We start from the raw sequence: 27,387 nt of genomic DNA on the forward strand, positions 1-27,387 counted from the left end.
GAGGCCTGCATGATGGCATCGAAGACTCCTTCCGGGGCGTCGCGGTTTCGGGACACCAGCTGGTTCTGCACTTTGGCGTTGAACTTGCTGACTTTATCGGTGAGGGAGAGAACGTGCCGGAAGCCGAAGGACGGAATACAATTCGGGAACGGCTTGAATCTGCGAGAAAAAAGGGGCAGACCGGTCAGTCTCTGACAGCACTCCTTCCATACAATGTACCCAGGAGCCTCCTTCCATACAACGTACCAGAGCCTCCTTCCATACAACGTACCCAGAGCCTCCTTCCATACAACGTACCCAGAGCCTCCTTCCATACAACGTACCCAGAGCCTTCTTCCATACAACGTACCCAGAGCCTCCTTCCATACAACGTACCCAGAGCCTCCTTCCATACAATGTACCCAGAGCCTCCTTCCATACAATGTACCCAGAGCCTCCTTCCATACAACGTACCCAGAGCCTCCTTCCATACAATGTACCCAGAGCCTCCTTCCATACAATGTACCCAGAGCCTCCTTCCATACAAGTACCCAGAGCCTCCTTCCATACAACGTACCCAGAGCCTCCTTCCATACAACGTACCCAGAGCCTCCTTCCATACAACGTACCCAGAGCCTCCTTCCATACAATGTACCCAGAGCCTCCTTCCATACAACGTACCCAGAGCCTCCTTCCATACAATGTACCCAGAGCCTCCTTCCATACAATGTACCCAGAGCCTCCTTCCATACAATGTACCCAGAGCCTCCTTCCATACAATGTACCCAGAGCCTCCTTCCATACAATGTACCCAGAGCCTCCTTCCATACAACGTACCCAGAGCCTCCTTCCATACAATGTACCCAGAGCCATGACTGTCAGACACTTTACACCCCCCTCCCCCTCACCTTCAGTCTTGTAGGTGTATCGGCTCCTCTCCTGGATTAAAACGGCTTCCTCTGATTCTCACCCGCACACTGTGAGCTTCTCACCAGGTGCATTAGAAGCAACAGCAAGTCAGATAGAGCCCCGCCCTCATTTCCTGGCTGGAGGATGTCCAGCATCATCTAGCTCAGGGATAGGCAATTAGCGGACCTCCAGCTGTTGCAAAACTACAAGTCCCATCATGCCTCTGCCTCTTGGTATTGGGCTTGTGGCTGTCAGAGTCTTGCTATGCCTCATGGGACTTGTAGTTCTGCAACAGCTGGAGGTCCAATAATTGCATATCCCTGATCTAGCTCTTTCCTCCCCAGCCTAATTATCCCTGGCCCCGCCCCTTTCTTCCATTTCAGTTCTTGCCTTAATGGAGGTGTGGCCTCCCACGTGGGCAGTCATGCAAATACAGCCTGCCTAGGAATGCCCACTCCGCTGACTTACCCCTTTCCTCTACCCTCATCCAATCACAAAACACCTTTATCCTGGTCACACAATACAAGGCGCTCTGTGAGTGGATGAGGGGCGATGATGGGGTGGTTAGAAAGGATTTCCCCTTGTCCATTCACAGAACGCCTTGTATTGTGTGACCGGAATAAAAGTGTTTTGTGAATAGATGAGGGAACAAGTAAAAAGGGAGAGTGAATGGGACAATCTGCACCGTACAAGAGTCGCTTGGACCAGAAGAAGAGAGCGGAGTGTGTGATATCCAGCATTACGGAGACTCATTTCTACAGCCACCGGAAAACACTTCACTGGGTCTTACTAATAATAATAATAATAATAATAATAATAAAAAAAAAAAGTTCAACTTCAAATGGAAAAAAATAGACATGTTAGGGCCCCTCCCCCCCTCCTCCCCCTTTACCGGGAGAAGTGGCCGAGTTGCAGCTCCTTCCCCTCCAATGTCTTCTATGATACGTTTGTTCCACAAATAAAGCAACTATGTAACTCCGATCACTCATAGTTCCCGGGACTGCGAACCAACAATCGAATGTTCCCCCCTCCCCCTCCTGTACAATCACGCGGCTCACACTGCTACCTGAAGAACAATACCGACTTATAGACAAGAAGAGGAAGAGAGCGACTGGAAGGAACACCATCGTGTCTGCCGGGTACTTTGTTCTAACAATAGGATTCATTTTACTGAGTTGACTATATGAGACACTAAAAGATGACGGGACTGTATGGGAGAGAAGAAGAGGAGGAGGAACAGAGCCCACACAGAGAAACATCGGGATCCACAGTATAGAATATCATCAGAAGATTCTGAGAATCTGGAGAAATCTCTGTGTGAAGGGATGAGGCCGAACCCAATATTGGATGGCGGTGATCTTCGGCCCTCAGATGGTACTGCAGTAAAATCAGGCTCAGGAATACCGCATGGGAACACAGATCGCTGTGCCATCCACAAATCCAAGGTAAAGCTCTAACATGGAAAGAAGAAGCCGGATCTGAATATGATCCAGAAACACCGCTGTCTTCTCTAGGCCAAAGCTCATTTAAAATGGTCTGTTGCAAAGTGGAAAACTGTTCTCTAGGCAAAGCTCATTAAAATGGTCTGTTGCAAAGTGAAAAAATGTTCTCCAGGCAAAAGCTCATTTAAAATGGTTTGTTGCAAACTGGAAACCTGTACTCTGGGCCAAAGCTCATTTAAAATGGTCTGTTGCAAAGTGGAAAACTGCTCTCTGGGCCAAAGCGCATTTAAAATGGTCTGTTGCAAAGTGGAAAACTGCGCTATGGGCCAAAGCTCATTTAAAATGGTCTGTTGCCAAGTGGAAAACTGCGCTCTGGGCCAAAGCTCATTTAAAATGGTCTGTTGCCAAGTGGAAACTGTTCTCTGGGCCAAAGCTCATTTAAAATGGTCTGTTGCAAAGTGGAAAAGGGTTCTGTGGTCAGACAAATAGAAATTTGACATTCTTTTTGGCCACCATGTCCACTGGACTAAAGAGGAGAGGGTCCTTTCCAGCTTATCAGCACTCAGTTCAATAGCCGTGGGAGGGGGGGAATTAGTGTGCATGGAATGGGCACCATCAATGCTGAAAGATAGATCCAGGTGTTAGAGCGGCATATCCTCCCATCCAGAGGACATCTTTTTCAGGGAAGGGCTTCAGCAGGACAGTGCTAAACCGCATACTACGTTTGACAACAGCATGGCGTCCTAGTAGAAGAGTCCGGGGGCTTAACTGGCTGCCTGCAGTCCAGACCTTTCACCAATTGGAAATATTTGGTGCATGTTGAAATGAAAAATACGACAAAGAAGACCCGGGACTTTGAGCGTTTAGAATCCAATATCAGGCAAGATTGGACAACATTCCTTTCCCAAAACTCTGGCAACTGCTCCTCCTCACTTCCCAGACCCTTGCAGAGTGTTGGTGATAGAAGAGGGGGAATGGCTTCACCGGGCTGAACATGGCCACGCCCCCAACTTTTTTGAGACATGTTGCTGCCATCAATTTCAAAATCACCTTTTTTTTTTTTCTTAAAATGGTCCATTTTCTCTGTTTAAACATTTGATACGTTTTCTATTTTCTATTGTGAAAAAAAAATATGGATTTATGAGCTTTGCAGAGCATTGCATTCTGTTTTTATGCAGATTTCACACAACGCCCCCAACTATTTTGGAATTGGGAGTAATATCTTACATGGTAAATTTATGAGCAGAATACGAGGAACCTGCGATGACTGAACGTGTCTGAACTAGAAGACGAAGGTCACACAAGCCTCTCTCCTTCTCTTCCCGTGTAGATGATTATTAGTTTTCGCTGCCTGCGGGGGGCGTCGGTGTCGGGGAAGGGTGACCTCTGTAGTATGCGATCTACAGGAGCGCCGTGCCAGCGAGGAGGGATTGGAAAGGTGGATGCGAGGGCAGTGGAAACTCTAGAGGACAATGGAGGCCGAGGACGGGGCGCTCCAGGGAATTCTAGAAATGTGCGGCTCTTTGTTGACTCTCTTCCCTCCTCGCTGAATAATTCTGCTGAAATTGGCTCCTTCAGATCACGCTGAGCCGGGCTGTGTGGCCCCGAGCCAAGGAAAGGCAAAAGAATAAACACAGAGCCGTCCGAGACAAAGGAACATCCAACATCGGGACCAGCCGAGTGAGGAGCGGAGGACTGGAGAGAAATGTGCGCTGCCCGCAGCCAACAGACCCCCCCCCCCCAAATCCAGGTCACCCCCTATATACTGCCAGGGTTTAACACCCAACCGAAATCCTCCGAACACTCCAGGTGTTTCAAAACAATAAAGTCTTATAGCAGCCACAGCCTGAGCAAAAACGCCTGTCCCCTGCCAGAACACTGCAGATAAAGACCCTTGCTCTCGGGCTAAGGAAGCAGTGGTCTCTTTGCAGAGGTACAACACAGTCTAAGCAAAAACGCCTGTCCCCTGCCAGAACACTGCAGAGAAAGACCCTTGCTCTTTGGCTAAGGAAGCAGTGGTCTTTCTGCAGAGGTACAACGCAGTCTGAACAAAAAAAGCCTGTCCCCCTGCCAGCAGGCTGCAGTGAAAGAGTTTTGCTCTCTGGCTAGGGAAGCAGTGGTCTCTCTGCCGAGGTAGAATACAGTCTCAGCAAAAGAAAAAAAAAAAAAAAAAACAGTCCCTGCCAGCATGCCACAGAAAAAGACCCTTGCTCTCTGGATAAGGAAGCAGTGGTCTCTCTGCAGAGGTATAACGCAGTCTGAGCAAAAAAGCCTGTTCCCCCAGGATGCTGCAGTGAAAGACCCTTGCCCTCTGGCTAAGGAAGCAGTGGTCTCTCTACAGAGGTATGACACAGGGGGGGGGAGAAACTAAAATTCCAATTGTTAGACAGAGGTGGTATAGATTTAAGTGAGGGAACTCATATGTACAGTCATCCACCTCCCTGCACCCGCTGTCATTCTGGGGCCCCGGAGAGGGTAGGGGCCCTAAGCAATTTCCCAGTCTGCCCCCCTCCAATGCTGATCCTGTGGGGATCTATGATGGTCGATCGTTCACACGCCGAGATCCCCGGACAGAACGCAGCTGCGATGAATCATTCTGGATGAGGATTTGATCTTTTATTGGATTGTTTTATTGCCCTATAAAATGATTTCATTGGATCTTTCACAGATTTCTCGCAGCCAAAACCTGCCGACACGTTCAGCGACTGGACTCCTCCCCCTGCAACACGTTCAGAGTCGCTCACACTGGACTCCTCCCCCTGCAACACGTTCAGAGTCGCTCACATTGGACTCCTCCCCCCGCGACACGTTCAGAGTCACTCACACTGGAATCCTCCCCCCGCGACACGTTCAGAGTCGCTCACACTGGACTCCTCCCCCCGCGACACGTTCAGAGTCGCTCATACTGGACTCCTCCCCCCGCGGCATGTTCAGAGTCGCTCATACTGGACTCCTCCCCCTCTGACACATTCAGCGACTGAACTCCTCCCCCTGTGACACGATCAGAGTCACTCACACTGGACTCCTCCCCCCTGCAACACGTTCAGAGTCGCTCACACTGGACTCCTCCCCCCCGCGACACATTCAGAGTCGCTCACACTGGACTCCTCCCCCCGCGACACGTTCAGAGTCGCTCACACTGGACTCCTCCCCCCGTGACAAGTTCAGTCGCTCGCACTGGACTCCTCCCCCCCGCAACACATTCAGAGTCGCTCACACTGGACTCCTCCCCCCGCGACACGTTCAGAGTCGCTCACACTGGACTCCTCCCCCCGTGACAAGTTCAGTCGCTCACACTGGACTCCTCCCCCCGCGACACGTTCAGAGTCGCTCACACTGGACTCCTCCCCCCGCGACACGTTCAGAGTCGCTCACACTGGACTCCTCCCCCCGCGACACGTTCAGAGTCGCTCACACTGGACTCCTCCCCCCGCGACACGTTCAGAGTCGCTCACACTGGACTCCTCCCCCCGCGACACGTTCAGAGTCGCTCACACTGGACTCCTCCCCCCGCGACACGTTCAGAGTCGCTCACACTGGACTCCTCCCCCCGCGACACGTTCAGAGTCGCTCACACTGGACTCCTCCCCCCGCGACACGTTCAGAGTCGCTCACACTGGACTCCTCCCCCCGTGACAAGTTCAGTCGCTCACACTGGACTCCTTCCCCCGCGACACGTTCAGAGTCGCTCGCACTGGACTCCTCCCCCCGCGACACGTTCAGAGTCGCTCACACTGGACTCCTCCCCCCGCGACACGTTCAGAGTCACTCACACTGGACTCCCCCCCTGTGACTCGTCACATTGATCAGGTTCCTGTTTTGACTTTCTGCCAAGTTGGTATTTGTTAGTTGCACAATATCCCCCCCCCCCCCCCCATTAATCCTCCTATCAGTGAACTGCTACAAATATCCTTCAAGATAAACCGGATACATTCCGAATGGAGATCAATAATTATATAACTTACACTGCAGCGAGCTGAGAGTATCAATAATACAAAGTTACATCGACCACAAAGTGCATCAATCGATCAATAATGTCCTGGTCTCTGTACATCTTAGTGAACGCTCCTCCTCGGATCAATTATCGATCGATAGACTTTGCGTTGGATGTGACATTGTATCATTTTAGGTATTAGGACTCGTTCCACACTGGGGGCTGCCCTTCGTGCCCCTCTGAAGAGCGATTCCCAGTCCAGGGAGGGTTTGGAATCTTCCCCGGAGTTCAGCCCCCCCTCTGTCGGTGACACTCACCCGGTGCAGGGGTTGTTCTGATATTTGGGGGCCGTGTAGGAGAACGGAGAGACGTTCTTGTCTACGAAAGTGCCGAATCCCAGCCGGAAGTTGCTGGTGAGTTTCGCCATCTCCTCGGCCAGCCGCGTCCCCAGATTCCGGATATTCTCCAGATCGTCTTTCATGGACAGAGATAAATCCATCAGGTAATAGAGATCCACCGGGTAGTCCTCCACCTGCCTCACCTGCACCTTAAAGGAGGCCGCCGCACCTGGAGGGGGAGAGAGAGAGAGGAGCCGTGAACCTCAGAGGCCAAAACATTAAATACATCCGAAAAAAAACATTTCATTATGTGATGAGATTTATTAGACTTGTGTGTTTTCCTGGGTGAGGCGACCCCCTGACTCTGGACCACCCGACCTCACAGCCAGCTTTGGAATTGCGGTGGTGGGGGAGGGGAGGGGAGACTTTATTTTACTTAGTCCAGGTAAGCATTAAATGGTCACCCGCTGTGCCCATTATGAGGGGTTCCCACCATCCCTGTGCTGAGTTCCCAGGTCTGTACACCCGTTGTGCCCATTATGAGGAGTTCCCACCATCCCTGTGCTGAGTTCCCGGGTCTGTACACCTGCTGTGCCCATTATGAGGGGTTCCCACCATCCCTGTGCTGAGTTCCCGGGTCTGTACACCCGCTGTGCCCATTATGAGGGGTTCTCACCATCCCTGTGCTGAGTTCCCGGGTCTGTACACCCGCTGTGCCCATTATGAGGGGTTCCCACCATCCCTGTGCTGAGTTCCCGGGTCTGTACACCCGCTGTGCCCATTATGAGGGGTTCCCACCATCCCTGTGCTGAGTTCCCGGGTCTGTACACCCGCTGTGCCCATTATGAGGGGTTCCCACCATTCCTGTGCTGAGTTCCCGGGTCTGTACACCCGCTGTGCCCATTATGAGGGGTTCCCCCCATCCCTGTGCTGAGTTCCCGGGTCTGTACACCCGCTGTGCTCATTATGAGGAGTTCCCACCATCCCTGTTCTGAGTTCCCGGGTCTGTACACCCGCTGTGCCCATTATGAGGGGTTCCCACCATCCCTGTGCTGAGTTCCCGGGTCTGTACACCCGCTGTGCCCATTATGAGGAGTTCCCACCATCCCTGTTCTGAGTTCCCGGGTCTGTACACCCGCTGTGCCCATTATGAGGAGTTCCCATCATCCCTGTGCTGAGTTCCCGGGTCTGTACACCCGCTGTGCTCATTATGAGGAGTTCCCACCATCCCTGTTCTGAGTTCCCGGGTCTGTACACCCGCTGTGCCCATTATGAGGAGTTCCCACCATCCCTGTGCTGAGTTCCCGGGTCTGTACACCCGCTGTGCCCATTATGAGGGGTTCTCACCATCCCTGTGCTGAGTTCTGGGGTCTGTACACCCGCTGTGCCCATTATGAGGGGTTCCCACCATCCCTGTGCTGAGTTCCCGGGTCTGTACACCCGCTGTGCCCATTATGAGGGGTTCCCACCATTCCTGTGCTGAGTTCCCGGGTCTGTACACCCGCTGTGCCCATTATGAGGGGTTCCCCCCATCCCTGTGCTGAGTTCCCGGGTCTGTACACCCGCTGTGCCCATTATGAGGAGTTCCCACCATCCCTGTGCTGAGTTGCCGGGTCTGTACACCCGCTGTGCCCATTATGAGGGGTTCCCAACATCCCTGTGCTGAGTTCCCGGGTCTGTACACCCGCTGTGCCCATTATGAGGGGTTCCCCCCATCCCTGTGCTGAGTTCCCGGGTCTGTACACCCGCTGTGCCCATTATGAGGGGTTCTCACCATCCCTGTGCCGAGTTCTGGGGTCTGTACACCCGCTGTGCCCATTATGAGGGGTTCCCACCATCCCTGTGCTGAGTTCCCGGGTCTGTACACCCGCTGTACCCATTATGAGGAGTTCCCACCATCCCTGCTGAATGTTTGTATTATATGATGAAGAATACAATGACTACAGCCATCACACCACATCTCTGCTCAGGATATAATTGTAGGTGGAGCAGCTTCATTAATGACATATCTCTGGTCAGGCAGCCGGTGGGTTTGAGGTCAGGGGGGTTGGACGAGGTCTAAATCTCAGATTTACAGGAATATTCCATGTTGGGTGGGGTGTCGGTCCAATCACTGTCGTTCGGTGGGGGTGTCACTGACCTGGTCGCAGGGACATGGAGAGGCTCTGCGGGGTGACCTGGATGATGTCGGACTGCGATGACCCGGAGCCCTTGCTGCTGAGGGGGAGCTTCTTCGTCACACCGACTCGGCTGTTGGGACCCTCGATATACTCCGCCCCGCACCCCTTCCCCAGGAGATTCTCCATCAGGTCACATCGCGACACCACCGCCTGCGAGCCGCCAAACGTCTACCGGGGGAGGGGGAACAAAATCCACATTATTACACTTCTATTGTTAGCATCATCTCCATTATTGTTACATTGTTACTGCTGAGAGAGCAAAGAATCCTTATTATATACATTATAGATTATATTATATACACTTCTATGCTTAATAATGACATTACATTGTAACCGCTGATAAAACAAAGTATCATTATATTTCACACTATATATAAATTTATTATACATGATTATATAGCACCAACAGTTTGCGTAGCACTTTACAACATGAGGGCAGACATCACAGTTACAATACAATTCAATCAGGAGGGATCAGAGGGTCCCGGATCGTTAGAGCTTACAATCTAGAAAATATTATCTACACTTCTATTATCGAAATCATTTCTACTAATAAAACAACATTGTTACTTCTGATAACACGAGTTGTACAAGCTGACTGACTGTAGACTGCGCTGTCCACTGTTAACTCTTTCCTGTGAAGACAGGAAGTTCAGGGAAGCAGCGTAGAGAGAGCAGAAGCCAGCAGCATTGAAGGTTGTAAACTGCAAGTTTTGGGGGAGGAATTATTACAAAGTTTACTGGGGAATGTTTTTTTTTTTTTTGTAAAAAATGCAGAGGGTTCAATACTACATATAACAGAGGAGGTGGCGGCTATATGAAAAGGAGAAGAAAGAAATGAATACAAATATTAAACATTGTATCCAATTCTTCACTATGGGGGTGCAATAAACCAAATTCACCACTAATCACAGCAGCCAATGAAATCGTGCCAAAGCCTCATTTGTGGGGTCTGTAGTTCCCTTTGGATTGTAGATTTATCCCTTTACAAGGCTCTCTATGGGCAGACTCTCTACATGTGGGCTCTATATATACAGACTCTCTACATGTGGGCTCTATATATACAGACTCTCTACATGTGGGCTCTATATATACACAGACTCTCTACATGTGGGCTCTATATATACAGACTCTCTACATATGGGCTCTATATATACAGACTCTCTACATGTGGGCTCTATATATACACACAGACTCTCTACATGTGGGCTCTATATATACAGACTCTCTACATGTGGGCTCTATATATACACAGACTCTCTACATGTGGGCTCTATATATACAGACTCTCTACATATGGGCTCTATATATACAGACTCTCTACATGTGGGCTCTATATATACACACAGACTCTCTACATGTGGGCTCTATATATACAGACTCTCTACATGTGGGCTCTATATATACAGACTCTCTACATGTGGGCTCTATATATACACACAGACTCTCTACATGTGGGCTCTATATATACACAGACTCTCTACATGTGGGCTCTATATATACAGACTCTCTTCATATACAGACTCTCTACATGTGGGCTCTATATATACAGACTCTCTACAAGTGGGCTCTATATATATATATATATATATACAGACTCTCTACATGTGGGCTCTATATATACAGACTCTCTACAAGTGGGCTCTATATATACAGACTCTCTACAAGTGGGCTCTATATATATATATATATATATACAGACTCTCTACATGTGGGCTCTATATATACAGACTCTCTACATGTGGGCTCTATATATACAGACTCTCTACATGTGGGCTCTATATATACAGACTCTCTACATGTGGGCTCTATATATACAGACTCTCTACAAGTGGGCTCTATATATACAGACTCTCTACAAGTGGGCTCTATATATACAGACTCTCTACATGTGGGCTCTATATATACAGACTCTCTACATGTGGGCTCTATATATACAGACTCTCTACATGTGGGCTCTATATATACAGACTCTCTACATGTGGGCTCTATATATACAGACTCTCTACATGTGGGCTCTATATATACAGACTCTCTACATGTGGGCTCTATATATACAGACTCTCTACATGTGGGCTCTATATATACAGACTCTCTATGTGCAAGCTCCCTATGCTCAGGCTCCCTCTATGCGCAGGCTCGCTATGAACAGATTCCCTCTATGCTCAGGCTCCCTATGCGCAGGCTTCCTATGAACAGGCTCCCTATGAGCAAGCTCCCTCTATGCACAGGCTCCCTATGAACAGGCTCCCTATGAGCAGGCTCCCTCTATGCGCAGGCTCCCTATGAGCAAGCTCCCTCTATGCGCAGGCTCCCTATGAACAGGCTCCCTATGAGTAAGCTCCCTCTATGCGCAGGCTCCCTATGAGCAAGCTCCCTATGAGTAAACTCCCTCTATGCGCAGGCTCCCTATGAGCAGGCTCCCTCTATGCGCAGGCTCCCTATGAGCAAGCTCCCTCTATGCGCAGGCTCCCTATGAACAGGCTCCCTCTGTGCAGAATGACATTTGTTGTAAAGCGTCCCGATCTATCAGAATATTTTGTGTCCCAGTACAGAATCTTCTCCTGTATGAAGGACGAGGTCACTGCGGAGACACCACAACGCCAGGCGGAGGGAAGGCAGGAAGCCGAGCGCTGACTCGCTACTTCCAAAATAAATCTGAGCGAGGTCATTCACCCCGCAATCCATCCAACGCAGGAGACACGAAGGACGGGACGCAGGGGACGCGGCTCTGCCGCCTGCTGACCACATTATTGGAGGACAACGTGTGCGATTCACACCAACATCTCCGAGGAGCCATTCCCAATTCTACAATCACCGAATACACTGCATACAATGTACCGATGTATAGGGAATCGCACCGGACGAGGACGACGCAAAGTGCAGAACTGTAATAATAATAATAATCCTCAAAAAACGAGAAGATAGAATTTTAATAAACCGGAATGCAGAGTGGGGATCACCGCTGTCTGGGGGGCTGCGAAAAATCTCTAGAATGACTAAAAAACATGGAAGAGAAGAACACAAACTATAAAAAAAAATAAAAATATATTATAGTCTATAAATAGAAGGAAATGTTTACATTTATCAGGTTGTTGGAATGTAAACACTGAGCGGAGATCTGGGCGGTTTCATATTATTTTGTATCGGAATAAATTTCTAAATACTGTAAATAACAAAAGGAAGTCAAAATAAACATTGCGGCCCGACTTTAACCCCTTCGTGCCCAGCCCAATAGGAATGGTCAGCCAATCATGTGACCACTCCACTTGGCTGCCACGATGGTCACATGATCAGGAAGCGGTCCCGCCAGCTCCTGATCATCAGGCTGCATTCACACCTCAGCGTTTTGTAGCTTGAAGCTCAAAAACACTGGAGGAGAAAAAAAAAAAAACGAAACAATTATTCTCTATGGAGACGGTTTCCATCTCCACTCCAAATCACCTGAAGCCGAAAGCCTGAAGATCAAACAAGTTCTGGAGCTTTTTTTTGTTGCTCAAATCGAGCAGATTTAGGCGTTTTTGGCGCGTTTCTATTCTCATAGAAATTACTGGAAATATTTACGCATTTTTGTGCGTATTCGTGCGATTTTCTGCTCAAATTATCATGTAGCCTCTTTGCAGCAACTTCCTTTCTACATGCACTCCAACAATGGCTACAATTTCTCAGGGCGGGTTTCCTGATATCAGCGGTCTTGTGCCTGCGTAATGTCATCGGTAATCCTTGGGACAACGCAAGGGGTGGAACTGGGACACAGGGACAGAGCGTTGTCACCATAACAGGAAGTGCCTGAACAAGGACCTCCATGGCAGGATCATTGGACATTACGGTAATATTTAAAGTCATAGTCAACCTGGGAAGATCTAAACACCAGATCCAATAGATCATTAGAGGACATTTTCTCTTCCTATATATAAAACTTTTATTTTTTCTAATATTGATGATCTAACCGATTATCAATTTCCAATCATCTATGGTTGGGGGATGGGTTCATCTATTTCAGGGCAATGACACCAAAGGCTCAACCTTTTTAATAAATATAAAGATACCCAGCTGGGGGAGGGGCGGGTGAAGGGTGATCAGTACAAGGCCAACATGTGGTCTCCAGTTTCGGAGGTGAAGTGTCACCATCACATCTCATTCCTTTCATCAATTTACACATCAGTGCTACTTTCCCCTGGAGGTCTTCTCCGTTGAATCCTCAGGGGTCTCTGCTGAATTCTGGAACTCTTCTCCACTGAATCCTGGGGGTCTCTGCTGAATTCTGGAAGTCTTCTCCACTGAATACTGGAGGTCTCCTTTGGGGAGCGCTGGAGGTCTCTTTTGAGGAACACCGGAGCTCTCCTTGAGGAACACCGGAGCTCTCCTTGAGGAACACCGGAGCTCTCCTTGAGGAACACCGGAGCTCTCCTTGAGGAACACCGGAGCTCGCCTTTGAGGAACACCGGAGCTCGCCTTTGAGGAACACCGGAGCTCGCCTTTGAGGAACACCGGAGCTCGCCTTTGAGGAACACCGGAGCTCGCCTTTGAGGAACACCGGAGCTCGCCTTTGAGGAACACCGGAGCTCGCCTTTGAGGAACACCGGAGCTCGCCTTTGAGGAACACCGGAGCTCGCCTTGAGGAACACCGGAGCTCTCCTTGAGGAACACCGGAGCTCTCCTTGAGGAACACTGGAGCTCTCCTCTGCAGAATCCTGTGGCTCACCCACATTCTGGAGACTAGAAAGCTTTGTAAGGCCCCAAGAGGTTTGAAGGAGACAGGATCCTTTTATAAAGTCCACATAGCTGCAGAACAGATATCTGAAGATCTACAAACCCCTCCAGCCAGGAAGACGGATGTTCCTAAAATGCACCAGATGATCTCCAGGATGGACCCTTCACTGCAGCCGGCACATCTAATCCCAGCTGAGATCATAGATAACAGACACTGTCTAATGAGACGATTGGAATGTGAATGGAGGTCTGCAGATGGGATTTATCGGTCAACCACACATGGAGAGACCAGAGGGCAACACACCAAGATAGTCCAATCACAGACCAATCTCATCCCGAATACGGCCACCTTCACCCAACACAATACTGTCCATTCATGTCATCTACCATTCTATATCCGAGTTATCTTGTCTATAGATATACACCGAGATTGGAGGAAGATTTCCGGGTTGCTTTTCATACAATGTAACAAAAAAATTGCTGCATTTCCACCGACCGCACATCCCATAATAAGAGACGGCGGAGAAGGTTTCCTGCTACTGACAACATGATGTAAACGTGAGAACATGTGTGCAGAGCGACCGCAGCCAGAGCCTCCGCACTCAGCAACCACCGAGAAGTGACATCTGTGGTGTGTACACAGCAAACATCACAATCACCGCCGAATTCCCTCCACACACTGCGAGCAAAGCAACACACAGAGTTCAGGGAGAACACAGAGACCAGACCCCGCACACAGAGATCGGGGAGAACACACAGAGATCGGGGAGAACACACAGAGATCGGGGAGAACACACAGAGAGAGATCGGGGAGAACACACAGAGAGAGATCGGGGGGAACACACAGAGAGAGATCGGGGGGAACACACAGAGAGAGATCGGGGGGAACACACAGAGAGAGATCGGGGGGAACACACAGAGAGAGATCGGGGGGAACACACAGAGAGAGATCGGGGGGAACACACAGAGAGAGATCGGGGGGAACACACAGAGAGAGATCGGGGGGAACACACAGAGAGAGATCGGGGGGAACACACAGAGAGAGATCGGGGGGAACACACAGAGAGAGATCGGGGGGGAACACACAGAGAGAGATCGGGGGGGAACACACAGAGAGAGATCGGGGGGAACACACAGAGAGAGATCGGGGGGAACACACAGAGAGAGATCGGGGGGAACACACAGAGAGAGATCGGGGGGAACACACAGAGATCGGGGGGAACACACAGAGATCGGAGAGAACACACAGAGATCGGGGAGAACACACAGAGATCGGGGAGAACACACAGAGATCGGGGAGAACACACAGAGATCGGGGAGAACACACAGAGATCGGGGAGAACACACAGAGATCGGGGAGAACACACAGAGATCGGGGAGAACACACAGAGATCGGGGGGAACACACAGAGATCGAGGAGAACACACAGAGATCGGGGAGAACACACAGAGATCGGGGGGAACACACAGAGAGAGATCGGGGAGAACACACAGAGATCGGAGAGAACACACAGAGATCGGGGAGAACACACAGAGATCGGGGAGAACACACAGAGATCGGGGAGAACACACAGAGATCGGGGAGAACACACAGAGATCGGGGAGAACACACAGAGATCGGGGAGAACACACAGAGATCGGGGAGAACACACAGAGATCGGGGAGAACACACAGAGATCGGGGAGAACACACAGAGATCGGGGAGAACACACAGAGATCGGGGAGAACACACAGAGATCGGGGAGAACACACAGAGATCGGGGGGAGAACACGCAGAGATCGGGGAGAACACGCAGAGATCGGGGAGAACACGCAGAGATCGGGGAGAACACGCAGAGATCGGGGGGAACACGCAGAGATCGGGGAGAACACGCAGAGATCGGGGGGAACACGCAGAGATCGGGGGGAACACGCAGAGATCGGGGAGAACACGCAGAGATCGGGGAGAACACGCAGAGATCGGGGAGAACACGCAGAGATCGGGGAGAACACGCAGAGATCGGGGAGAACACGCAGAGATCGGGGAGAACACGCAGAGATCGGGGAGAACACACAGAGATCGGGGAGAACACACAGAGATCGGGGGGAACACACAGAGATCGGGGGGAACACACAGAGATCGGGGAGAACACACAGAGATCGGGGAGAACACACAGAGATCGGGGAGAACACACAGAGATCGGGGGGAGAACACACAGAGATCGGGGGAGAACACACAGAGATCGGGGGGAACACACAGAGATCGGGGAGAACACACAGAGATCGGGGGGAGAACACACAGAGATCGGGGGGAGAACACACAGAGATCGGGGGGAGAACACACAGAGATCGGGGGGAGAACACACAGAGATCGGGGGGAGAACACACAGAGATCGGGGGGAGAACACACAGAGATCGGGGGGAGAACACACAGAGATCGGGGAGAACACACAGAGATCGGGGAGAACACACAGAGATCGGGGGAGAACACACAGAGATCGGGGGGAACACACAGAGAGAGATCGGGGAGAACACACAGAGATCGGGGAGAACACACAGAGATCGGGGGGAACACACAGAGATCGGGGAGAACACACAGAGATCGGGGAGAACACACAGAGATCGGGGAGAACACACAGAGATCGGGGGGAGAACACACAGAGATCGGGGAGAACACACAGAGATCGGGGGGAGAACACACAGAGATCGGGGAGAACACACAGAGATCGGGGAGAACACACAGAGATCGGGGAGAACACACAGAGATCGGGGAGAACACACAGAGATCGGGGAGAACACACAGAGATCGGAGAGAACACACAGAGATCGGGGAGAACACACAGAGATCGGGGAGAACACACAGAGATCGGGGAGAACACACAGAGATCGGGGAGAACACACAGAGATCGGGGAGAACACACAGAGATCGGGGGGGAACACACAGAGATCGGGGAGAACACACAGAGATCGGGGGGAGAACACACAGAGATCGGGGAGAACACACAGAGATCGGGGGGAACACACAGAGATCGGGGGGAACACACAGAGATCGGGGAGAACACACAGAGAGAGATCGGGGAGAACACACAGAGATCGGGGAGAACACACAGAGATCGGGGGGAACACACAGAGATCGGGGAGAACACACAGAGATCGGGGAGAACACACAAACTCGCACAGATATTCTGGCTCAGCAGGATAACATTATGCGGATCGATGGCGGTGGGGAGTCGATCACATCTGTGGGGTGTAGACGTGACCTCAGACCTCTCACTGTAGAAGGAAATACGGCTCAGCAATGTTCTGCCTGCAGGCACTCTGAACTCCGAACCAGGAAATAGAGTTCAGGAAGACACAGAATTCATCCCGATATACACTATATCGTCAAAAGTATTGGGACGCCTGCCTTTACACTCACATGACCTTTAATGACATCCCAGTCTTAGTCCGGAGGGTTCAATATTGAGTTGGCTCCGCCCTTTGCAGCTATAACAGCTTCAACTCTTCTGGGAAGGCTGTCCACAAGGTTTAGGAGGGTGTCTATGGGAATGTTTGACCATTCTTCCAGAAGAGCATTTGTGAGGTCAGGCACTGATGTTGGATGAGAAGGCCTGGCTCGCAGTCTCCGCTCTAATTCATCCCAAAGGTGTTCTATCAGGTTAAGGTCAGGACTCTGTGCAGGCCAGTCAAGTTCCTCCACCCCAAACTCGCTCATCCATGTCTTTATGGACCTTGCTTTGTGCACTGGTGCACAGTCATGTTGGAACAGGAAGGGGCCGTCCCTAAACTGTTCCCACAAAGTTGGGAGCATGAAATTGTCCAAAATGTCTTAGTATGCTGACGCCTTAAGAGTTCCCTTCACTGGAACTAAAGGGCCAAGCCCAACCCCTGAAAAACAACCCCAACACCATAATCCCCCCTCCACCAAACATTACACTTGGCACAATGCAGTCAGGCAAGTACCATTCTCCTGGCAACCACCAAACCTAGACATGTCCATCAGATTGCCAGACAGAGAAGTGTGATTGGTCACCCCAGAGAACACGTCTCCTGTGCTCTGGAGTCCAGTGGCGGCGTGCTTTCCACCACGGCATCCGACAGTTTGCACTTGGTGATGGAAGGTTTGGATGCTCGGCCATGGAAACCCATCCCATGAAGCTCTCTATGCTCTGTTTTTGCGCTAATCTGAAGGCCACACGAAGTTTGGAGATCTGTAGCTATTGACATTACAAGCAGTTGTCGACTTCTGTGCACTTCAGCATGCGCTGACCCCGCTCTGTCATTTTACGTGGCCTACCACTTTGTGGCTGAGTTGCTGTTGTTGTCGCTTCCACTTTGTTATAATACCACCGACAGGTGACCGTGGAAAATTAAGTAGTAAGGAAATGTCACCGATGGACTTATTACACAGGTGGCCACCTATCACAGTACCACGCCTGGATTCACAGAGCTCCCGAGAGCGACCCATTCCTTCCCAAAGCCGCCTGCATGCCGAGGTGTGCGATTTTATACACCTGTGACTATGGAGGTGATTGGGACACCTGAACCCAATGATTTGGAGGGTTGTCCCAATACTTTTGGCAATATATAGTGTATATAGTTACAATGTTACAGAACACAGGAGTACGACACCTACAATGTCAGAGACGGAGGACCGCAAACACTCAACCCCGACCCTTAAATCTAACATGTGACTTTGACACATAAAAGTTCCTTCACCACAGAACTGTCATATGTCCCCATTATCTAAAAAAATACCGCTGCGGAAACAAAAAATAAACCAAAAGTGTGTTCAAAGAGGCAAAACGCAAAATGTTCTGCAAGAACACATCAATAGCAACCTGCATAGAAGTGAATATATAATAAAGGTAAGCCAACCCCCCCCCCCCCCCCCAAGAGATTTCTACCGGATCTGTGATAATTGGTCTTTCATTTCCTGACAAATAGAAATCTCTGGATTTATTTATTATCAATTAAAAACAAAAAACACTTGTATATTTCTAAACATTATTATGACTCCCCTCCCCCTCCTAAAAACAAATCCTCCTCCTGGCCTGTACGGGGACACGGCGTATGTGAGCGTTATTCGTGGTTTGTGGCCCATCAGCGCACATTTTGCTGACATTTTTCTGCCACCTAAATCACACGGATACTTTGTATTTCCTCTGAGGATGAAGAGACACAAATGTATCACTTTCTTCTTAAAGGAAAGAATGCAGCACAGGGGGCGGAGTCTAAGGATCCGTTCCCACCATACAGGTGCAATGGAGCGCGTGTCATGTGACGGGCAGATCATTCAATGGGCCGTCCTTCACAGAGGAACTCATACAAGAAGTCCCTGACCCGTCTACAAAATCACGTCACACCAAAATGTCGTGCGCAAAAGACGCACAGGAAGCGCCGTTGTGTTCCAGAGGATGGAATCCACGCTGGAGGGAGAAGAATCCCGGCTAGGAGGAGCTCACAACCTGCAGGACATGAAACCGATCCATGAGAGTCAGAGAACCCCCCCCAATTCCTTCATAGGAAGGGGGTCTCAGTGTCAGACAATTGGGGGGGGGGGATTTAAGAGCTGAGGGTCTTCCAATGGATAAGCAGCAGTTGATGAGCGATCACATGACCAGCGCACTCCGGGGTATCAGACCAGTGAGGTGGTGACTCCAAGTTGAACACATATATGGTACAGGACTCTGTGCAGGCCAGGCCACACACACACACACACACACACACACACACACGGTGACACCCACATAGTGCAACACAAACAGGGCAAGACACACACAAGGCTGCACCCGCACACGTAGGGCAACACACACAGGGTGACACACACACACATACAGGGCAACACACATACAGGGCGACACACACATACAGGGCAACACACATACAGGGCAACACACATACAGGGCGACACACATACAGGGCGACACACATACAGGGCGACACACACACACACACACACAGGGAGGAGGCATACACACACACACATATACAGGGCGACACACACACACACACACATACAGGGAGGAGGCATACACACACACACACACACACACAGGGAGGAGGCATACACACACACACACACACACACATACATACAGGGCGACACACACACACATACAGGGCGACACACACACACACACAGGGCGACACACACACACACACATACAGGGCGGCACACACACACACACACATACAGGGCGACACACACACACATACACACAGGGCGACACACACACACACACATACACACAGGGCGACACACACACACACACACAGGGCGACACACACACACACACACACATACAGGGCGGCACACACACACACACACACATACATACAGGGCGACACACACACACACACACACATACAGGGCGACACACACACACACACACATACAGGGAGGAGGCATACACACACACACATACATACAGGGCGACACACACACACACACACATACAGGGAGGAGGCATACACACACACACATACATACAGGGCGACACACACACACACACACACACACATACAGGGAGGAGGCATACACATACACACACACACACACACACATACAGGGCGACACACATACAGGGCGGCACACACACACACACACACACACACACACACACATACAGGGCGACACACATACAGGGCGACACACACACACACACATACATACAGGGCGACACACACACACACACATACAGGGAGGAGGCATACACACACACACATACATACAGGGCGACACACACACACACACACACACACATACAGGGAGGAGGCATACACATACACACACACACACACACACATACAGGGCGACACACATACAGGGCGGCACACACACACAGGGAGGAGGCATGCACACGTCTCCTTCCACATACAGACGATCCATATAAAAGGACACAATGTAGCGAGTCCAGAGATGAGAAGATCCGGGGAAGTGTCAGTTATGAAATGTGTGAACAGAACATCTGGAAGGAAGCCCAGCGGAACGATCGTGCAGCTTCCATCGCTCACAGGACTCCAGCCGGCAGGAGAGCGCTCAGCTGTGCGACTCATATAATGGAAAACAGATTATCCACATAAAGTATAAACAGAGAAATCCCTGATCACCCCGACGGGAATTCCACTCCATCTACACACAGCGCAACACATTCCCACCAATCACAGCCCCCGACATCAGAATAAAGACATTAAAGGAGAACCCCCCCCTCCCCCTTCATGTGTACCGGCTCCTCTCCTGGACTGAAATGTCTTCCTCTGATTTCACAGCACACTGTGAGCTTCTCACCATGTGCATTAGAAACTACAGCAAGTCAGATAGACCTGCCTTATTTCCTGGCTGGAGGACATCCAACATCATCTAGGACTTTCCTCCCCAGCCTTTCACTCCCATGTACCTTACTGTGTACATTCACATAAAACGACTCCATTTCACATGAAACGTGTGATGATGAAAAGGCCAAGGTGGAGTATTATTATTATTATTATTATTATTATTCTTTACTACAGAGTTGGGGGAGCCTGGGATTGTCCTGTGATTGAACCGCAGTGCGGAGACCCCCTCCCCCCCCCCGTACAATCTTATCCCCGGAGGTCACGACTTTCCTTGTTTGCTGAGTAAACGGAGTGCGGAGTTTGCTTTATACACAGATCAGGGGGATGGGCTGACACCAAACCAATCAGATCTCTGGGCCCCCGGGGGTCCCATGACATTCATCACCAGAGAATACAGAGACAGATGGGGGACTTACCTCCTGGGAGCACCAGGCACAGGAAGGGTGGAGGAGCAGGCAGTCCTGGCATGATGTGACCGAGATGGTACGGCCGGAGCACACATTGGCACCTGAGAGAGAGAGAAAGAGGGGCAATCAGATGAGGCGAGGGGGGGGGGGGCAACCTCTGTGTGCAACGGTACTAATAGGGTTACCTGCTGACTGAACTGCCCAACACCCACCAGAAACTTTCCAATGGTACAGCCCCCCCCCCCCCCGAAACCTGCACACTTTGCTCCCCCCACCAGGTACTATTTGGTGGCGCTGTCCAAAGCTTCCTCCCAGGACTGTCCAATGGCACTGCCCCCCCCACTTCCACCCCATGACTGTCCAATGGCACTGCCCCCCCCCACTTCTACCCCATGACTGTCCAATGGCACTGCCCCCCCACTTCCACCCCATGACTGTCCAATGGCACTGCCCCCCCCCACTTCCACCCCATGACTGTCCAATGGCACTGCCCCCCCCACTTCCACCCCATGACTGTCCAATGGCACTGCCCCCCCCCCCCACTTCCACCCCATGACTGTCCAATGGCACTGCCCCCCCCCCCCACTTCCACCCCATGACTGTCCAATGGCACTGCCCCCCCCACTTCCACCCCATGACTGTCCAATGGCACTGCCCCCCCCCCCCCACTTCCACCCCATGACTGTCCAATGGCACTGCCCCCCCCCACTTCCACCCCATGACTGTCCAATGGCACTGCCCCCCCCCCCACTTCCACCCCATGACTGTCCAATGGCACTGCCCCCCCACTTCCACCCCATGACTGTCCAATAGCACTGCCCCCCCCCCACTTCCACCCCATGACTGTCCAATGGCACTGCCCCCCCCCCCACTTCCACCCCATGACTGTCCAATGGCACTGCCCCCCCACTTCCACCCCATGACTGTCCTGCCCCCCCCCCACTTCCACCCCATGACTGTCCAATGGCACTGCCCCCCCACTTCCACCCCATGACTGTCCAATAGCACTGCCCCCCCCCCCCCCACTTCCACCCCATGACTGTCCAATGGCACTGCCCCCCCCCCCCCACTTCCACCCCATGACTGTCCAATGGCACTGCCCCCCCACTTCCACCCCATGAATGTCCAATAGCACTGCCCCCCCCCCCACTTCCACCCCATGACTGTCCAATGGCACTGCCCCCCCCCACTTCCACCCCATGACTGTCCAATGGCACTGCCCCCCCCCCCCACTTCCACCCCATGACTGTCCAATGGCACTGCCCCCCCACTTCCACCCCATGACTGTCCAATGGCACTGCCCCCCCCCCCCACTTCCACCCCATGACTGTCCAATGGCACTGCCCCCCCACTTCCACCCCATGACTGTCCAATGGCACTGCCCCCCCACTTCTACCCCATGACTGTCCAATGGCACTGCCCCCCCACTTCTACCCCATGACTGTCCAATGGCACTGCCCCCCCCCCACTTCTACCCCATGACTGTCCAATGGCACTGCCCCCCCCCACTTCTACCCCATGACTGTCCAATGGCACTGCCCCCCCCCCCACTTCTACCCCATGACTGTCCAATGGCACTGCCCCCCCCACTTCTACCCCATGACTGTCCAATGGCACTGCCCCCCCACTTCTACCCCATGACTGTCCAATGGCACTGCCCCCCCCCCACTTCCAACCCCATGACTGTCCAATGGCACTGCCCCCCCCCCCCACTTCTACCCCATGACTGTCCAATGGCACTGCCCCCCCACTTCCACCCCATGACTGTCCAATGGCACTGCCCCCCCCCCCACTTCCACCCCATGACTGTCCAATGGCACTGCCCCCCCCCCCACTTCCACCCCATGACTGTCCAATGGCACTGCCCCCCCCCCACTTCCACCCCATGACTGTCCAATGGCACTGCCCCCCCCCCCCCACTTCCACCCCATGACTGTCCAATGGCACTGCCCCCCCACTTCCACCCCATGACTGTCCAATAGCACTGCCCCCCCCCCCCACTTCCACCCCATGACTGTCCAATGGCACTGCCCCCCCCCACTTCCACCCCATGACTGTCCAATGGCACTGCCCCCCCCCCCACTTCCACCCCATGACTGTCCAATGGCACTGCCCCCCCACTTCCACCCCATGACTGTCCAATGGCACTGCCCCCCCACTTCCACCCCATGACTGTCCAATGGCACTGCCCCCCCACTTCTACCCCATGACTGTCCAATGGCACTGCCCCCCCACTTCTACCCCATGACTGTCCAATGGCACTGCCCCCCCCCCACTTCTACCCCATGACTGTCCAATGGCACTGCCCCCCCCCCCACTTCTACCCCATGACTGTCCAATGGCACTGCCCCCCCCCCACTTCTACCCCATGACTGTCCAATGGCACTGCCCCCCCACTTCTACCCCATGACTGTCCAATGGCACTGCCCCCCCACTTCTACCCCATGACTGTCCAATGGCACTGCCCCCCCCCCCCCACTTCCAACCCCATGACTGTCCAATGGCACTGCCCCCCCCCCCACTTCTACCCCATGACTGTCCAATGGCACTGCCCCCCCACTTCCACCCCATGACTGTCCAATGGCACTGCCCCCCCCCCACTTCTACCCCATGACTGTCCAATGGCACTGCCCCCCCCCACTTCTACCCCATGACTGTCCAATGGCACTGCCCCCCCACTTCTACCCCATGACTGTCCAATGGCACTGCCCCCCCACTTCTACCCCATGACTGTCCAATGGCACTGCCCCCCCCCCCCCCACTTCCAACCCCATGACTGTCCAATGGCACTGCCCCCCCCCCCCACTTCTACCCCATGACTGTCCAATGGCACTGCCCCCCCACTTCCACCCCATGACTGTCCAATGGCACTGCCCCCCCCCCCCACTTCCACCCCATGACTGTCCAATGGCACTGCCCCCCCACTTCTACCCCATGACTGTCCAATGGCACTGCCCCCCCACTTCTACCCCATGACTGTCCAATGGCACTGCCCCCCCCCCCCTTCTACCCCATGACTGTCCAATGGCACTGCCCCCCCCCCCACTTCTACCCCATGACTGTCCAATGGCACTGCCCCCCCCCCCCCCACTTCTACCCCATGACTGTCCAATGGCACTGCCCCCCCCACTTCTACCCCATGACTGTCCAATGGCACTGCCCCCCCCACTTCTACGCCATGACTGTCCAATGGCACTGCCCCCCCACTTCTACCCCATGACTGTCCAATGGCACTGCCACCACCCCCACTTAGTACTGTCCCCCCACCCCCACCCCTGCCATTGGACAGTGCAATGGCTCTCTATCCCCAGTACTGTCTGATGGCACTGACCCCCCCCCCCTTACCCCTCAGGACTGTGCAATGCACCCCCAACTTTGTCCAATAGTACTGCCCCCTCCCCCAGTCCTGTCTAAGGATACTGTCCTTCCCCCCACAGGACTATCCAATGGATCTGCTGCTGTCCCCCTCCCCTTCAACACTGATGACAGAGCTCTCACCCCCTCCCTACCCCCACAGTACTACTTGATGGCACTGCCACCCCCCCCCCCCACTTAGTACTGTCTGATGATGTCCCCCCCCCCTTGTGCTATTGGGTAGTGTGATGGCTCTCTATCCCCCAGTACTGTCTGATGGCGCTGCCCCTCTAACACCGTGCAATGGCTCCCTCCCCAGTACTATTTGATGATACCGCCCCCCCCCCCAGTTCTGTCTTACAGCACTGCCCCCCCCCCCCCCACAGGACTGTCAATCCCCCCCCCCCCCCGACACTGTTCAATAACTCTGCCCCCCTCCCCCAAGGACTGTGTGACGGCATGCTACCCCCCTCCCCTGAACACTATCCAATGGGCCCCCCCCCTAAGCTCTGAGAACAATGACTCCCAGAGCGCCCCCCCCCCACAATAATGACAGATGCCACAAATCCCACCTCACCAATCATTAGATGTGACGGCTGCTTTCCCTTTCCTTTAGGCCTGTCACCCCCTCTGTTCTCTCCTGATCTGGCCAGTAACACCCCCCCCTGTATTAGAGCGCCCCCCCCCCCACTCTGGATGAAGGAGCACAGGGAGGCACCTATGGACAGCAGTCTTATCAGTCTGGGGGGAGGGGGGGGGGGGGAGTGTTCGATGGACTAGCAGATTTAAATGCACCAACAAACTCCAGATCACACTTCATAATCAGTTTTCTTCCTTTTGGGGTAAAAGTTTTATATGAATAAATAAAAGCCGATCGTTGTAAGCGCCCCGGTCAGTGATAAACGTTCTGTCTCAAAACTTTAACTGATACATCTGCAGGACAGCTTGTTTTTGATGAAAATAGAAGAGAAAAAAGTCTAAAAAAAGAAAACGAATTCAGCGTCACTTCTAATGATCTGCGATAGAAGAAACGTCTGTAATACCGACTTATAATAACTTTATATAGGAGGGGGAGGGGTCTTCTATCACTGAATACATCACTTCTATAGATCCCCCTCCCATCACTTCTATAGATCCCCCTCCTCCTCCGATCACTTCTATAGATCCCCCTCCGATCACTTCTATAGATCCCCCTCCCCCCATCACTTCTATAGATCCCCCCTCCCCCTCTGATCACTTCTATAGATCCCCCTCCCATCACTTCTATAGATCCCCCTCCCCCTCTGATCACTTCTATAGATCCCCCTCCTCCGATCACTTCTATAGATCCCCCTCCTCCTCCGATCACTTCTATAGATCCCCCTCCCCCTCCGATCACTTCTATAGATCCCCCTCCTCCTCCGATCACTTCTATAGATCCCCCTCCGATCACTTCTATAGATCCCCCTCCTCCTCCGATCACTTCTATAGATCCCCCTCCGATCACTTCTATAGATCCCCCTCCTCCTCCGATCACTTCTATAGATCCCCCTCCGATCACTTCTATAGATCCCCCTCCTCAGGGCTGGACTGGGACAAAAATTTGGCCCTGGACTTCACCCAGACTGGCCCACTTTGACAGGTCTCTCCCATGCCGGCTTGCCACCCAAGCCCCCCCCCCCACTAGCTATTAGCCGTTCTACATTATTTCTCTTATAGGCAGTACCAGTGGGGAAGCTAGACATTATTTCACCTGGGGCAAAGAATCAGTTTGGTGCCCACCCCCCCAATGGAACAAGATTAGGCAGGAAAGTGAGGCCGCCCTCCTTCCAGATCGTATGATGAGCTTCTAAGTGTTGACTCCTGAGCATCATGTCTGTATTCAGGCGCGCTGCATAACTAGCCAGGGAGAGGAGGTGAGCAGTGCGGGGGGGACAGAGGACTGGAGGGAGGCAGCGGTCCACTGTCACTGAAATCGGCCCACTGAGCCATCGGCCCACCGGGAAACTCCCTGTAGTCCCAATGGCCAGTACATGCCTGCCCCTCCTCCTCCCATCACTTCTATAGATCCCCCTCCCCCATCACTTCTATAGATCCCCCTCCCCCCATCACTTCTATAGATCCCCCTCCCCCCATCACTTCTATAGATCCCCCTCCCATCACTTCTATAGATCCCCCTCCCCCTCTGATCACTTCTATAGATCCCCCTCTGATCACTTCTATAGATCCCCCTCCCCCCATCACTTCTATAGACCCCCCTCTGATCACTTCTATAGATCCCCCTCCCATCACTTCTATAGACCCCCCTCTGATCACTTCTATAGATCCCCCTCCCCCCATCACTTCTATAGATCCCCCTCCCATCACTTCTATAGACCCCCCTCCCCCCATCACTTCTATAGACCTCCCTCCCCCCATCACTTCTATAGATCCCCCTCCCCCTCTGATCACTTCTATAGATCCCCCTCTGATCACTTCTATAGATCCCCCTCCCCCCATCACTTCTATAGATCCCCCTCCCCCCATCACTTCTATAGATCCCCCTCCCCCCATCACTTCTATAGATCCCCCTCCCCCCTCCGATCACTTCTATAGATGAAGAAGATACATTGTATCAGTCCGCCCCTCCCCCCCCCGATACTTTGTATCAGAAGTTCCCGCCCACTCGGGGGGCTCTCACCGGAGGTAGTGTGTGGTGCCCGGGACAGGAGGGCGGAGATCAGGAGGACGGTGTCCGCTCTCATCTTCTACCGATCCGCCGAGAGGCCATCACTGATCCCGACCGACACAGACCCCGCCCCTACACCGCCATCACTCCGCCCACCATACAGAGGGA

At 52.4% G+C, this 27,387-nt stretch overlaps 1 protein-coding gene across 1 annotated transcript; it reads right to left on the bottom strand.

Moving 5' to 3' along the window:
- LOC141147290 (integrin beta-5-like) lies at positions 1 to 27,387 on the bottom strand (the record flags this gene model as incomplete). The annotated part of the gene is given in 5 exon segments (XM_073634498.1): positions 1 to 159; positions 6,582 to 6,831; positions 8,743 to 8,950; positions 21,228 to 21,319; positions 27,232 to 27,387. Coding segments are annotated over 5 exon segments (773 nt in total), but the record flags the coding sequence as incomplete, so codon positions are not given.

The sequence above is a fragment of the Aquarana catesbeiana genome, linkage group LG06 (assembly GCF_042186555.1).
Source record: "Aquarana catesbeiana isolate 2022-GZ linkage group LG06, ASM4218655v1, whole genome shotgun sequence".
Lineage (NCBI taxonomy): Eukaryota > Metazoa > Chordata > Amphibia > Anura > Ranidae > Aquarana > Aquarana catesbeiana.